Genomic DNA, 17416 nt, shown 5'->3' on the forward strand with positions numbered 1-17416 from the left:
GATCGAAATCTTAATCTAAATAGAACTTTTAATGGACCATTTATTGTTTTTATATAATAAAATAGTCATTGCTTTGGGTTTTGAGATTATTGTCCAGGGTAAAGTCATGTTAAATACACAATGCGAGGCCACTGATGATGCAACATCTAAAACAGAACAAACATAATGACCTAATACAGAACCCTGATGGATGGCATGAACATGGTAATAAAAGAATGAAGGGGCGGATGAGTTGGTAGGTTTCTTACCAGTGGCAGACGGCTGGGCTCGGAGTAAGTATGAGTCATCTGGGTGGGGCTCCAGGTGAGAATGGGTGGAGTTTTTCTCCAGAAGGGGAACCTGGCACTCCCTGATGGGTGGAGACGGGCCAGGGGAGGGGTGGTGTGGGGCGGACGAGGAGGACGGATGGGACGGAGGGAGCAGGGAAGAGGAAGAGGTTGGAGGCATTGGGCGACCTGGGGGATGGAAGGAGAGAAAGGCGAATGGTAAAAGTTAGACAGAACAGATGGTGATGACTGACAGGATGTAATGTAGTTGGCCCGTTCGAGGTTGCAGACGTCCAAACATTGTTGTAGAGTAACAGTATTTACACAAATCAACAACACATTGTGCTTGAGTGTTAAAAAAATCTCACAGGGACTATTTGGAAGGGCAAATAAAAACTGCTCACAAAGTGAGAAATGAGACCTTAACTCACAAGCTTTGAGAATAAATGCAAAGCAATCAGTCTCACTGGATGTCGGGCAAGAGATACTTTTAACTTGTTAGATTGGTTTACTGCCTCTCGGACCAGAACCCAAATTGAAAATCACAAGGTACGGGCCTGACAAATCAACCCATGCAGTTTGAGCAATTGAGCTCAAATTAAACTCATCCTAAATTTGATGACAAATGTCTGCTCTTTTTGACTTATGCATTCATGTTTAAATTTTTCAAAGCAAAAACTTTATCTTTCCTTCTCACTTGAATGGGATGATGCAACTTGAGTTAGGACCCTCATCTATGGTACAATCACTCTATATATGGGTAAGACCCAACAAGAGCCACTCTTTAAATAGCCAGAACCTTGGGACACGTGGACACAATCAGGCTGTCCCGTACACCAGAGAGACAAAAGAGGGACAAAGAGAAATCACTCTACTCTCCAAAGGTTTGGAAATCAAGGACAAAGACAAATCTAATAAATTCTATTTAGAGACAGCTGAAAATATAGAGTAATTATGTCTGCCATATTTGTAGCTCAATCAATCAACAACACGAGAATGAGGCCACCGAGTTCAGCTAATCCACTAAAAAAAACTCACCACTAATTAAATAGTCAACCAGAGACACTGTAACACAACGATAATCATGTATTTTCTCTTGATTGAAGAATATAAATTGTAGCCTTTGGCCTTTTCTTTTACAGATAAAATAATAATAAGAAGAAGAATGATGAATAGTAAATAATAATGAAAGCAGAAACCTGTGAGGTTACCATTGTAACCTCACAGGTTACCTTTGTTTGTTCCTTTTTTCATTAGTTTTCTTCTTTACAGAAGAAAGGAGAAAGGTGAAAAGTCAGCTAAACCTTGAAGAAAGTGTCAGGATTGTATGAATAAAAATGGCCATTGGTTGGAATGTGACTGTCAATACCTATTAGTCTACTTACTGAGCCCTGCAATTAATTGGCTGGCAATCAGTACAGGGTCTACCCCACTTCTCTTGCCAAAAGTCCATTGACAATCCAAAATTGTTCATTGGCATGAATGTGAGTGTGCATGCTTTTCGTTTGTCTGTTTGTGACTTTGACTATTTCGTATCCCAAAATATATTTTCTTTAATAGGCATTCATTTTAAACAGAGAAATTGGTGTGCATCATATTACATCAGTAGCTTATCTGTAATGAGTTGCCCTTGGGTACCGCAGAGTCACCATATGAGTCCTGCCTCTATGTCTGCTAATTATAATCAGTAAAATACATTTCTATATTTTGTAGATGTATAATTAAACAGGAAAAAAGCTTCAAGTGCAATATTGTATTGTGAAACAGCGCACAGTATCATGAAACAGAGTACTTGGACAGTCTCATCAATGTGAGGTGCATTAATCAATACGGGTGCCATCATGGCTTTATAGAGATATATCTGATAGAGGAGGAGCCAGAGAATGTCTCTCCTCTGTCCTATAGCCCAAACTGGCCAAGCTTAGAGTGTCATGGAAACCAGAACTGGCATCGATCCCCAGCTGCATTAACTGCACCCCAGAGGAAGGACCAGCTTTGTCTTCTAGTATAAAGGCATGTGTCTGCGCATGTGTGTGTGTGTGTGTATTTGTGTGTGTTGATGTGTGTGTGCACACACAAAGGCAAGCGTGTGTTTGCACGTGTGCTTCCGGTCAATCTCGTCAGTGCAAACTGAGAAAAAAAATGAATAAACAATGGCAAAGCAAACACTGCACTGTACATGGAGGAATAGATGGGAGGGAATGTGTCAGAGTGATGTAAAGGCAGGCGGAGAAGGTGATGGCTCTGCAGGGGTCATAAGGTCAACTTGAAGAAAGGAGAGGCAGTGACAGACAGTCCACAAAAGCTTATTTTCATGAAAAAATGAAAGAAATCAATGGAGCATAATTTGAGAATATGAATGGATGAAGAAAGACAGGAAAAAGAAATGAAAAGGTAAAGAGGGAATAGGCAACCAACCTTTACCTATGTAAAAAATCAATTGATCCTCCCCCAAAAATCAATCACACCCTTCTATTGACGTTTGAGATATATTGATTTGCATATATTACAAAGCCTCTAATCAGGCTGTTGGTGACAACATATTGTGGTAAACATCTGCTTGTGTGTGCGTGCATGTGCACGCCTTTGTGTGTCAGTGTTCGTACGTGCGTGCGTGTGAGTGCAGCGCCACAATCCTGCTTTACGTACGCTTGTATGCTAATGATTAGATTAGCCTGAACTCGTATTTTATGGGTTAGTTATTAATATTTTCAACCACTTTAGTTACAAAAGCGGCACTGTGGCGCACTGGTTAGCACGTCACAGTTCAGAGGTTGTGGGTTCGATTGCAGCTCCGGCCTTCCCTGTGTGGAGTTTGCATGTTCTCCCCGTGCCTGAGTGGGTTTTCTCCGGGTACTCCGGTTTCCTCACACATCTCAAAAACATGCTTGGTAGGCCGATTGAGCACTCCATATTGCCGTAAGTGTGGGTGGTTGTTCGTCTTTGTGTGCCCCCGTATTGCTGGCAACCAGTTCAGGGTGTCCCCCGCCTACTGCCTGATGACTGCTGGGATAGGTTCCAGTACGCCCGCGACACCCGTGGGGACAAGTGGTACGGATAATGGATGGATGGTTACAAAAAATACCCCCCCCTCCCCAAAAAAGCTATAGTTGGCCAAAAGCAATTAAGGGAACTTTAATCTCTTTAGCAATTATGCTGTGGGGCATCCTTAACTCAGCCATTTCTGCCCGCTACATTTCTGAGAAAGGTCAGTGAAAATTGGTTTGTGTTATGAGAACAAAAGCTTGGCAATGGGCTCACGCGGTTCTCTTAACAATCAGATCGTTGCCATCTTTCAGCCGCCTCCTTGGCCATCTGTATGTATTTCTACCTCCAGGACATTCAATTGTAAAGTCTAGAGTGATGATCATATCAGTATGACAACTATATGCACGATGAAGGAGGAAACATGGATTTCTCAGGCTTTAGCTTCTCTACCTTTATCACCCGGGTGTTGATACTTTCGACTTTTGTTTCAGTGATTAATTGACACCTTAATGATTATCAAATACAACAATAATTATTTTGTAAATCGATGAAGCATTTAGATACCTTATTTAGTTTAAAATTTCTGCCTATCAACAGTTAATATCTGATTTCTTCAGTCTGACTGATTTGCGATTTTCGTCCTTGTGTTGAATAAAAATTTGTAAACATTTGCTTTTACTTTGGCGAATAACGATCCACATTTTTGCCTACTTTCTGACATTCAACCAACCAAACCAGTAACTGAATCATCAGGAATGTTTCGTGCATTTTATGCAGTTAATTTGAAATAATAAATAGCAATAGAAAAACCGATTCATTCATCCATGAGTGAACAAAATATTCAACTGATCAATGGATTATTCAAATAATCGTGAGTTGGACATTGCTTCTTCAACTTTGCCGTTACACAGGCCTAATTCCGCTCATTGACTCTACAATGATGCCTCTCCTCCCTGTCCTTGGGGCTATTTCTGTCCCTCCTTTACCTCCTCCCACCCACCTCACTTCTTCCATCTGGCTGAGGAAGGCGTGGAGAGAGTGGAGGGACGGAACGACATCTGGAGCCCCGTCAGAAAAGGATAGACAGATTACCTCGCTAACGAGAGCCGTTTATCATCTCTTCATCCACCCCATATTTTTACCCAGGCTTGTCTCCGCACCTCTACACACCTGGATGACAACACTGGAAAAATAATCCCATAATTTGACTGTCGATGTCGCTTTCCTTTCACAGCTACTGGCTGTGCTGTGTAGTCAATCTGCTTGCGCTTCAATTAGGGAAATAATGGGGGAAGATGGGAAACGGTCCAGTGCATTGTACACAGGAGGATGGGTAAAAAGAGGACCGGGCACACTTATCTTGGCACAGGTGAAGAGCCATTACCACAGCTGCTGTCAGCACAGATGTTTGACTGAGGGGGAGCTGTCAGTCAATGTGTGTGCATGTTTATGCATGCACTACATGTCGCATACACGCAGCGTCTATATGGGATGTCGTCTGAAGGACGGCCCCTTGCACTGGTTATCTGCCTCTTCCATCTCATCCTCATCACATGCTTCCGCCTCTATTCATGCCTTTTGTTGATATCTAATAATGTGGTGAGATCCACACCTGTTGTGTGACTGAACGCAACAAATGGATGCCACACGTCACAGCTATCCATAAGTGGTTCCTGTCTGCTTTTCAAATCCTGCCTTTTTATAATCAGTGCCGCTGCAGGGAAGGTGGGATACGACGAGCAAAGAGGAAGGAGAGATAAGAGTGTGATTCACCAGACTTGTGCTTTGCAACAGACAGCATTTTAATTAATAAAGTTGGGCTTTTGCAGCCTTAAAGCGGCGATTGTATCCCAAGCTTTGTCTTTGATGTGTAACACAGTCTGAGTTATTCTCTGGCCTTGAGCTTCCATCTTCCTCTCTTTCATCTTGCTTGCATTACTCCAACACCGCAAAAGTATACCGCTACTCTTTCCAAAAACATAGCAGAGTCACACAAAGCCTCCAGATGAAGCAAAAATGTTGCACAGATACAAAGCATCATTTATTAAATAATTTCTCCTTTGATGTATATCAGTGGTCAGGTCAAATTATTTTTATGCAGTTTACCAATTACGTGTTCATTGCACCTGCCAATCTGGTAACGGCATCTGGGCTGGAAGGCCGCGCCAACACTCTCCAGCCCACCTCCACATGTGCTATGTGTTGTGTTAATGTGTGCCTATTTACCGAGTTTTTTTCCTTCTTTGTTGCCCTTACGGGATCTCAGTCTGGCTTTTTCTCCCTCCCCCTCCTTTATGTTATTTTACACTTTTTCATCTGCAAAAACGGTGCGACCCGTTCTGTAGCCCCTGGTTGGTCATTGTTTTTCTGTCTCTTAGATGGGTTGTCTCCCTTCCACTTCGTTGCACCCTGTGGTACAATGACGATAAAGCTAATTCGATTCTGATTCAGATTCTAACTGACAGTTATTTCTGCCAAGATCAGTCATCCATCTTTGATACTGCTTTTCCTCATTTAGGTTGTGGGTGTGCTGGAGCATAGCCCAGCTGACTTCTGGCTAGAATGGCATGTCCTAATGTAAACAGCTCAAGTCAAATGTTTTTAATTGGGCGTATAATTAAAGAATTTGACCAACATTTGTCAAAATAAATATACCATGGTGAACATGAAATGTTTCTTCTCCATTGTTCTCTGACTGCTGGCAACTGCTACCTGGCTACTTTAAGTGCTCTCAAGCCCCCCCACACACACATTTTCCCACGTTAACATCAGTGGTGTTGGTGTCGCTGTTGCTTATTGTTTAATCTGGCAGCGATTGTTTTGTTTTCCCTTACAGGCTGATTATTTCATGTGCCCTGCTCACTGGCAGAACCAGGTTTTTCGTTTTTCCTTTTTATGTGGGGCATGGGAGGCCAATGATATCTCAGGCGGTCCGCAAAAGAAAAAAAATACAAACCAAAATATATTCTTCAGACAATGCTGATAATCTTTCAAGGGAGGGGGGGTAAATGTTGAAAAAACAATTCTGGAAGAATTGCAAACTACCCAAAAGTCAATCACTATCTGGCTTGGCACCTGGGGGGTTTCAAACATATGCCCCTGCAGCCTTCCCTTGAGCTCCGCCAGTGGGCATACTAAAAAAAATATTTCTCGCGTGGGGGTTGGATGCTGTTTGAACCAAAATGAAATGAAAATCAAAGAAAATGAATTTGCTGGTTTTTATTACTCCCCCAAATTTTTGTTCAGTATTGATTTTGAGAATCATGCATTTTTTTCCATTTTTTTAAATAATGAGTCAAGGATACAATGTAGCGACTTGGCAACTCAACACCAGTTGCACATATCAGGATGCTTTTGATCAATAAAAATTGGATTATGTTTTATCATGACAACTGTTGCAGCACCAGGACAGCCCCTTGTGAAAGATAATCATGTTTTATGTTGTGCTGAAGCAGATGCCAAAGCAATTATTTGAAAATGTAATTTGGAGATGTACAGTAAATCATATGTAATGTACTTGAAAATAATCAATTGAGCTAAACTACTTTGTCCTACAACTTATTAGTTAGTTAGAAAGTATTTATATTACTTGTGAAATAGAGCAGATGAATGACAATTACTTTACTGTAAGGTGTCCATTAGCACTCTGCATTCAATGCACATTAATTCTACTTGTGTTATTCTGTTCAAGTAGCAGTGCTTTGATCTTGAGAAATAAAGACCAAATGCAAAAACTAAGAGAAATAATCAAAACACTCAACGTTTTTAGCCTCGCTGCTCAAACACAACCCAGTACCACCCTGCATCTGCTAATTGATATATGCCTTCTTCATTCATGGTAATTGGGATGCGACCACGCATTCTGTCCATTGTCACGTGTCCTCTCCGTAACATGGGGCAACCCTAAAGGTTGCATTCCCATATGAATTACATATATGTTGTTTATGCTGCTGTGAATTGGTGGTATTGTTATGGAATTTTGCTTAAGAGCCTTATTGAAAGCAGTCAAAATAAATAGCCTCCTTTTTCCACATACCGTAATTTTCGGACTATAAGTCGCGGTTTTTTTCATAGTTTGGGTGGGGGGGGCGACTTATACTCAGGAGCGATTTATATACATATATATGTTTTTTTTCACTTTTTTGGGCATTTTATGGCTGGTGCGACTTATACTCCGGTGCGACTTATAGTCCGAAAATTACGGTAAATGCTGCCAAACACACACACACACACACACACACACACACACACACACACACACACACACACACACACACACACACACACACGAGCCCAAGAAAATTCACATTCTTCTGTAACTGCAAACACGTGTCATACACACACAAACCTGAACATATCCGAATGCAGAGAGACAGAAAGTCATTCTCTCAGCCTGCCATTATCTCTAAGCATGCTCTTTGCAGACCCATAGGATCTGCAAGAGAGTAATCATCTATGCGTACGCGTGAAATTGTGGTTTTGGGCATCCATACAATGGAATTCCAGCCGTGTTTGTTGAGTGAGTTGATTTTGTAGTGCAAGGCAGCACAGACCTCCCTGGTGAAGGTGTGTGAAACACCTCCTAACAACTCGTCTTACCTTGTCAAACACTTTTTAACAGTTTTTATTTTTAACTAAAATACTCTCATGTGGGCCATGAACATCTCACAGATCATTTTGCATGCGATAAAAGGTATGCATTTATGGAAGCTTCCATGTTTTCTCGAAAGAGATGAGAGCTACATGCAAAAGCTGTTTGGCTCCATGGAGGTGTTCTGTGTTGGCACTTTGTGGAGATGCAAACAAAACAACAGAAACACGCCTGCAGGCTTAAGAAGACTCTTACATTTCGATTGTGCCAGGAACATGTGTTAGTATGTTTTCTTTCGGATAATGCAGAATCAAAAAGCTTACAGTAATATATTATTCTGATGCTGCTGAATCTTGCAATGCAGAGAACAAAAGAAAGGCAAGGCAATTATATTTGTGCCTACTTTAGAACAACCCGTTTGTGTAAACATTTTGTACTGTAGTCCCATTTTGTTACAGATACTGGACCCTCAATGGGCACACACAAGCTACTTTTCCACCACAAGAGTTTAATTAAAATGTTCACCTTTACAAAAATATGAACAACCACGTATGATCCAACAGCAAATAAATATAGTGTCGCCCTGCTTTTATTTCAAATTAACTTTATTTCAAATTTAATTTGCAGACAATATTTGTACTATGACCCAAAAGGGTGACATGTTATTTTTATGTGCACAAATCTTTATAATTGCTAATAGTTTCTTTCTCCATTTTTAGCTAGTATATGTTTTTATTTTCAAACTGTTTCAGGAGTACCACTTGAAAATGTAATTACAAAGAAGAACAATGGTTTGTGCTAAATAAATTGTGTTTTCTTGGGCAAAACATGTACCACGTCCATAAGTGACCATCAAAGTTGACTTATCTTGAGCAGTTTTTCATCTTGTTCAATGGGTAAAAATCCCATTGGCAAGATGTGGCAAGCTTACGGACCCTTGTCAAAAATGATTTGTAGCCACAATTATCGCAAATGCTGGATTGTTGTTTATGGATTGTTAGGCACATGCCAATTATATGTCTTTTTAATCGTGTGTTTGTGTGTGTATGTTTGCACTTTTGATGTAGTTGATGTTTGATGTAGGAATAAAAACCCATATATTACAGCACATATGTTATTACCAACGATATTATGAAGAAAATTAAGCCTCCTAAAGGGCCATGTGAGAAATATAACACTTCTCTTGGACAGATTCAATAAAAAAACAGACTTTATAATTCCCATGAAATGCAGTTTCAGTGCCCGGCTATACGTAGGATTGCAAGCGCATCTTTATTAAGGCGGACGCCAATGTTGGCAAGGGAGTGTTTATTACCAGCAATCAGCCATTCTGTCCATTCAGCCAGAAACAGGATGCTATTAAAAATCAAATGCATGCCAAATAAGCCTCTCAAATTAATCGGAAAACATAAACAGAAGTTATATACTGAATAACCCTTTGTAGATGAGACATACACCAATAGTACATAGTCACCAGTGTTTATTATTACCTGAAAACAGATCATGTTTTTAGGTCATTTCAACAACACGTGGAGATAGTTTAGCTTTTAATTTGATAGCAATAATAACACATATGACCAAATCCCTTTTATATGTGGTTAGTCTAAGAATGGAGTTTTCCAAACATTTTAAAAAAATCAGACAACTTAAAATAAAAAATAACTAACCAGAAGGGCATAAAAAGCATAAAAGAAAGAATGAGAAAACAAAGGAGGGAGCACTGTAAGAGATTGCAAGTGATTATTTGTCTGCCTATATACACACACACCAGGGACATTGTGTCCTTGTGCAGGTAAAATAAGTTTTGTATATTGCTATAATTTCAGGAATGAAATCCATCTCACTGAAGATTGCATGTAACATTTTGTGAAGTAGGTGTGGGTGGCTTAGTCAGCAATATTTTCACAGAAAATAAACAAGAATGACCCAAAAATGGAGTGACTATGATACCCCCCCGCTGCACCCAAAAAAGGTTGCCACTCTTTGATTTTACATCTATTTTTAGGAACCACAGACTAAGAGATAAGCGATTCAAAGAACATGGTTGAGTATATTTGCTCTAACTAGCTCTCCGTATAACTGTGTCTTTTGAAGTGAGTCGATTGGACTAAATGACTCAGATATTTTGTGTTCCAGATGTGCGTATGCCCTGGAGTTTGCTGTCTTATTTATTAAACACAAGCACCTGTGTGTGTGTGTGTGTTTGTCTGGAACACAGAACTCAAGACTCAAGTGCTTCCCTTGGATCCACATTCTACCAAAAAGAAATGGCACGAATGATGAAGTACACATTTAAATACAGTAATTACTGAATTAATCGAGGCTCTTCAAATGGATGAGATTTGGTCAAATAATAATGCAATACTTTTAATCATATTCCTGGTTCATGTTTATTTATTCAAAAGGAAATTAACCCAAATTAATTCTTCATAGATCTAAGCAAACACCATAAAACTGAAATTGTGGTACAGTTTTGACTTTTGACTAACTTTTAATTGGTTAAGTCAGTTTAATTGCTTTCCTGATTACTTCCACAGACCTTAATTATCACATTTTATTAAATGAGACTCCCAATTTATTTCCCAGTTAGTTGCACTTTGGATTTAGAGGATGTGAATTTCCTGAATGTCATCTTATTACAAATGTTATGGTTTCTCTTTTTTTCTATTTGCCTCAGACAAATCCCGTACCTTGAGCTCTTCATTCCTGGGGGGTGCCTTCATTCCTGAATGCATTATTAGCTGCTGCCTTGGTGAATCAGATGTTAATTACATGCAGATTACCAGCTTAAGCAGAATGACAAGGAATGTATCCCAAACTTGTGTTGGATGTTCTGCGCTGTACTTAAAATGGGCCCGCGACTTGTTAGCCTCCATCCTTGAGTGCATGTGAGTGTGAAGGAGGGAGATGAACTTTACTATGCACGCACATGCCCTCGGAGATAAGAGTTGCTCTAAGAGCTGGCTGAGAGGAAATCTGCATGTTTCTGATGGGGAAGCACTGAGTGACAAGCCTTGGAGAGCCACGTCAGCAGGATGTTTTTTGTTGATGTGGCAAACCGAACGAGATCTGACATCTCTCAGTTCATCTGTTTATCCATCCTTCCATCCACCCACACTTCATAACATCTCTCCAACTATGCATTTTCTATACTGCTGTATAATCTGGGTCACTGCAGGGACTGGAGCCTGTCCTATTGGTGACTTTGGACAGTGTTTGTGCCCTTAGTGAGAATCAGTCACACATCAGTAAATCACTACCCAGATGTCCATCCAGCTAATTTTGATTAATCCATCCATCCATCCATCCATCCATCCATCCATCCATCCATCCATCCATCCATCCATCCATCCATCCATCCATCCATCCATCCATCCATCCATCCATCCATCCATCCATCCATCCATCCATCCATCCATCCATCCATCCATCAATTTCTTGTGAACTTTTGATAATTTCTTGCTTAAAAAAACTATTTATCTATTGTACAATGATCACCATGAATGATCATTGTATATAAACAATTTATTTACTACTGATCAACATTTTTAACCTACTAATCAGCCATCTAATTTCTATTCATGTGTCCATCTGTCCTATTTTCTCTGTTTAGTTTTATCAATCTAATACATATCAATTATCTTTCAATAAATGTATTTTTTATCATTAATTTCCCTGTCATGAATCCATTCTTAATCCATGGATCATCTACCAATTTTGCATCTATCCATTTTCTTTCTCTTAAACAATTCTTTTCATAAAACCATCAATTCTATTTATTTACCAGTACTACCTACCGACCGACTGACCAACCCAATAACCCCAACCACCCACCCAACCCCAAAACCCACCTATCCACCTACCTACCTACCTACCTACCTACCTACCTACCTACCTACCTACCTACCTACCTACCTACCTACCTACCTACCTACCTACCTACCTACCTACCTACCTACCTACCTACCTACCATTCACCCTCCCTATGTTTTCATTCTGCTGAAATTATCATTCAGCCTTACAATTAGCTCAGCTTGCATCAGCACACACCAGAGGACTCAGAGGAATACGATGGTTCCCATGCTGATGGACTCCACATGTCTTTGTGCATCCACATGTACACCAGTGTGTATTTGTGTATAACTTTTACACAAACACTCTCGCAAATGTGATGCAACTCTCCAAGGCACGACCTGCAAAACCTATTGCGCCCAGTCAAGCAAAGGAAATAGACATGGCTCAGGTGGAGAGACAGCCCGATCAAAATGGCCAACATTCGGCATAAGTCTCCCCTCTCTAAACTAATGCACCCCTTGTCATCACTATGAATTATACTGAAGCTGGGAGACAAATAAGGAATCCAGATTTTTGTAGGGCAAAAAATAAGTCAGTCAGTTTAAGATGAGAGAGTTGAATGAGATTTTTAATTACTGCATGACCTGGGGTATATTAGCACATATTAATGAGAATCATTAACCTAGAAGTAACTAAGACCCCTCCTATTTAACTACAACAGAGCACCTCTGCTGCTAAAACGTCAAAATGCACGTGCATCTGCATGATTGACTTTCATGGATTTTAAAAAAAATAAATAGCAGTGAACAGCCACAACAGTTATTAACATTCTTAACTTCAAAGAGATGTTCTAGTTGGGTCTGTATCCGTTTGGAAAAGAAAAATGCCATAAAAAGAACACTGGCAAATGACTGCTGTTTTAAGTGGTTTTGAAGAATAGGACAACAGAGTATTTCAGTATCCGTTCGGGTGACACACAGATTGGCCATAGTTGTGGACAATCTCTAAATGGACAGAGCAGGCATGCATGCACACATACACAAAACTTAAAATAGGAATCGTTGCGTGTGCAAAGTAGCGGCCGCTATGGACACAGAGCTTTGTTTTCTTTCTTTCGTCACATCTCTCAAGGCCTTATAGCCAATGTCCTCATATCCCAAATTGCTTCTGTCAATGCATCACCTGGTCTCAAAAACATCAATAAGATAACAACCCGGTGTGACAATTGCGTTGCAGACACAGACAGACACAAAGGGTGCACAGATGAGCCATATTCCATCAAAGCCAAGCGAGACGGATACGAGACGGATTTCATTGTGTTGTGAAGCCATGGTAAAAAATTAGAACTGCGTTGCTGAGAGTTTGGGTGGTTACATGTACAATGGAGGCAATTACTTGAGCTCGGTACTATTCTGTCTGTTGCCCAGCGAGAATAATAGGGTATAAAACTGCTCTCTATCCATTTACATGAAACACTCTGATGGTATGTGCAGTATGGCTGAATGCACCTTATTACTTGCACTTTCTATAATCGGCCATGGTAAGCGGGACCATTGTGCATGTTTTTTAAATGGAATTCCTGAAAATGTGTCCCAACTAGTCTGTGTGTATGTATCCTTCTTCAGCACATTAATTGCCATTCCCAGTGGTGTCCGAACTCCAGTGGGACATCTGCACCTTCATTAGAATCTACTGATCATCGTGCCGCAGTACCAAGAGAGGGCCTGTTTCCCTCTTTCATCACTCTTTCACTGCGTCTCAGCGCCTCCCACCCATTCTGCCACCCCTCATTGTTTTTTATATGCTGCTATATTCTCAGCCAGCCTCCGCAGTGTTGTTTTCTTTAAACATCATCCCAGGCATTTCTTAGTTTATCAGTCTGATGCAGCGACGAGCAAAACACAGGGAAAGTGCGAGAAGGTTTTGCACAAGAAGTTGTGGAGGAGATGAACTTTAAAGCTAGTCTTCTTGTGCTTAATCTGGAAACGGCTGCTGTGTGGTATATTCATTTTATGATTTCACCACCCGCCCTCTCATCCTTCAACGTTTCTGTCACATTTCCATCTTCCCCCCTTCTGCACATCCTCTCCGCCCACATCTTTGCACATTCTTTTGCATTTTCATTCCCATCAGCCTTCCTTTCGTCATTATCGTTGTGCTAATACGTCTCTGTCTCAATTCCCGGCTCAAGTGGTTCTTACCCCCAGGTGGTACGTTCACTAACACTCCAAAGACCCCTACAGACATGTAATGTACCCCTGCCTCCCCGATTGCCCCGCTCCCATGCTCCTCCTCTTCTTTCTCTACAGCGGATGGGTGATGCCAGCTGGAGGAACCAGAGAGAAATGGTCCCAATTACAGCATTGGGGGCTGAAAGTTGGCTGATTAACTGCAATTTGTTAACAAACTGCTTTTTCAACAAGAACCATCTCTATGTCTGTCACATGACAAATGTATGCGTTAGAGTGGAGATTCAAGCATAACCACCTCTCCATCCTGACCCCCCTCCAAAAGAAAAATATTGTGGACAGCTGCAGGTACATGCACTACACGTACAAATCCAGACACGGAGACATATAGCCCTACAGCCTTCACATCTACCAAGCCAAGCTCACATGCCCATACAAATGTGGGCTGATCCACTTGCTCAGCTGTATTTACTGCAAGGGCAATATGTTGATTACGTTAGAGCAGCTGATTATTGCGATGTGACAGTAAAGGAAACAAATATCTTTCATAGGCAGGCATCTATCTCAGCGAGAGGGCTTCTAGCTATAGACTATAGCACAAATGAGTGTGTCGTGTGCAGCTATGACAGTCACAAAGAGAGGGCAGCAAGAAGAGGAAGAGGGGGAGAATGAAAAGAAGTGAGTGATGACACAAATGAGAACAAAAAGTTAGAGAGGCGCCAGATGGAGAGGGTGGAAAGAGCTGAATAAAGAATGAGATGAAAACGTGGATGGATGGAAAGAGGAGATGAATTAGGAGCAATTCTCTCGGTTTTGTGAGGCAGTTTCCCCCCAACAAAGGGATAACGATGGTTAGAGGCAAGAACAAAAGGTATAGCGACAGAAACGATGCTACTATCTGGGGTAGAACACATGAAACACAACCACATACTTGTGCATGTCGTAGTGTTGTCACAACAATAACGAAATTTTGACTTCGGTACTGTATATGCATCAAGTACCTCAATATCAGTATCAAAATGGTACCTTGACAAAAATCTAAAAATCTACTGTGATATCTCTGGTACCGTAACTGCATAAAGTACCTCAATATCAGTATTGAAATGGTGCCTTGACAAAATAAAAAATAAATCAGCAAACGTCACAAAAATAAAACTGACAAAAACTTTTTTTTAATCATTAATTAAAATTTTTAGAATATGCTTCATAGGAAAATCAGATTTTAAACATACTGTAAGTGCACATGAACAATGTGGACAATGAATAGTGTGTACATGTCAATCAATGTACAGTATGTACATACAGTATACATTTATGCATTCACTGCATATGAATGTGATTTTTGGTGAATATTTTTGTCAATTTCTGCCTCCTATTGTGACTTATAAATGCCCTTTATGTCTCCATAATTAGACATATCAAGGTGGCACGGTGATGCACTGGTGAGTACGTCCGTCTCACAGATCAGAGGGTGCGGGTTCGATTCCACCTCCGGCCCTCCCTGTGTATTGCATGTTCTCCCCGTTCCTGCGTGGGTTTCCTCCTGGCACTCCGGTTTATTCCCACATCCCAAAAACATGCTTGGTAGGCCAATTGAGCACTCCAAATTGGTGTGAGTGCGAGTGCGGATGGTTGTTCGTCTCTGTGTGCCCTGCGATTGGCTGCCAACTGGTTCAGGGTATCCCCCACCTACTGCCCAATGACTGCTAGGCTCCAGCACACCCGCGACCCCCGTAAGGACAAGCGGTACAGAAAATGGATGGATTGAGACATAGCATCACATTTTCAGCAGTAGTAAGCAGTAGTCTACTATGTCCAGCTACTACTGCATTAAGGATGATTAAAATAACAAATCTTATTTGATTGAGGGTGATTCATCTAACATATGTCACCCTGAGACATGTAATTTGTGGACGGTCCATAAAACAGACGGTAAGAACATATATCAAATGTCTGGCGTACCTTTTCCTGCTATAAGCTTTTACATTGCATGTCATATTAACCTATTTGACTGCATTTGATATCATCTATTGTTGAAACGGACACTACATTTGCACCGTTACCGTCAAGCTGTTCATTTAATTACTAATGACCCAATGTAACGTTGCTCTGAGTGTCTGAGTGAGAGCGTGCGTCTTGGCTTTTTAGCCAGCTCCCAGAATTTGACGGGGCATGAATGCACAAAATGAGGAAAATAAATTCATACTCTACTTATTTTTTAGGGGAGTGTAGTGTTACAATGCATCCAAACTGTCCCTCTTTAAACTGGATGCGAGGTGCCTGCGTGTATGTATACTTACTTTTAAGACTGTCTTTCTTTTTCTTTTCTTTCTTTTACCGGTGCTAAAAATAAATGATGTTGAGCAGTAATTAACGCCGAAATATCAAGGTACGGTACTGATACCGAGTCGGCACAGTGGTCGACTGTTTAGCACGTCCACCTCACAATGCAGAGGTTGTTGGGTACATTTTAGCTCAGAACTTCTTGTGTGGAGTTTGCATGTTCTCCTCGTGCCTGCATGGTGTTCCTCCGGTACTCTGATTTCCTCCTACAACCCAAGAATTTGCATGGTAGGCCAATTGAGCACTCCAAATTGCCCAGATGGAGTGCGAATGATCGTTTGTCTATGTGTGCCCTGCGATTGGCTGGCAACCAGTTTAGGGTGTCGCACGCACGCACGCACACACACACACACACACACACACACACACACACACACACACACACACACACACACACACACAACACACACACACACACACACACACACACACACACACACACACACACACACACAAACACACACACTGGTTGTGTTGTGTGCCTGTGGATGCTACTGGAGGTTTGTTGCCAACTGTGCTGCTATCGTGAGAAAGCATACAGAGCTGAACAAAGGCTATGGCCCAACCCAGAAGAACAGAAAAAAATGCCGACACCCGAACAAGACCTACCTGAATGATTCTGAACCCTTTGGCGAGCAGTGACAATTAGATTAAAGCTAGAATTGTATGTCTGTATTCACAGTCATCCAAATGCTCCAATACTGCAACACCGACACCACTTCACCAGCCTGATTTATGCCTTCTGGGCAGATCTAGTGTGAGCCATATCAGCCGTGAGAAATTTCTTTGCAGTGAACAAGACTAGACAAGACAAGATGGCTAATTATGCGTTACAAAACAGATGATGAAATACTCTTGGATGGGACACTGTAAGTTTGGCATTGGAACGTTGGGCAAGCATTGAGTTTCTCGAGCCTCGTCTGCTGCTTTGCTTCGCACTGTTCAGCCCTAGTGGAACCAGCTGCACTCCTATCATGAAGCCACGTTAGCCACCTAGGTAACTGCTTGGCTCTGCCTTCTCTGCGACTTGGTTGATTTTACTAGAAGCATAGCTTGTCAAAATAAAATACCGTATTGGGCCGAATATAAGACGGTGTTTTATGCATTGAAATAGGACTGAAAAAGTGGGGGTTGTCTTACATTCGGGGTCTACGTATTATACCCATTCACAATGCTAGATGGCGCCAGATATCTTTAAAGTGAATACTGAACTTAACTCCCCAGGCCAAAGTGAACCCCTGTCA

General features: G+C 41.2%; 1 protein-coding gene and 1 long non-coding RNA gene across 10 annotated transcripts in view; one reads left to right on the top strand and one right to left on the bottom strand.

Annotated features, from left to right (window-relative positions):
- The window catches only part of tenm2 (teneurin transmembrane protein 2), a 216853-nt gene that overhangs the window by 69471 nt on the left and 129966 nt on the right, over window positions 1-17416 (bottom strand). For 7 of the 9 annotated variants that reach the window (XM_037262353.1, XM_037262352.1, XM_037262350.1 and 4 more), the window contains one exon: window positions 249-455. The exons of the other annotated variants lie outside the window; for them this stretch is intronic. In XM_037262353.1, the coding sequence (XP_037118248.1) occupies window positions 249-455 (207 nt within the window). The remainder of the gene's footprint in view (window positions 1-248; window positions 456-17416) is intronic. 9 annotated transcript variants of the gene reach the window in all.
- On the top strand, window positions 3139-16018 carry LOC119129231. The gene is made up of 2 exons (XR_005099150.1): window positions 3139-3304; window positions 15568-16018. It is a non-coding gene; the product is annotated as an uncharacterized LOC119129231 (long non-coding RNA).

Source organism: Syngnathus acus, chromosome 10, assembly GCF_901709675.1.
Source record: "Syngnathus acus chromosome 10, fSynAcu1.2, whole genome shotgun sequence".
Taxonomy (NCBI): domain Eukaryota; kingdom Metazoa; phylum Chordata; class Actinopteri; order Syngnathiformes; family Syngnathidae; genus Syngnathus; species Syngnathus acus.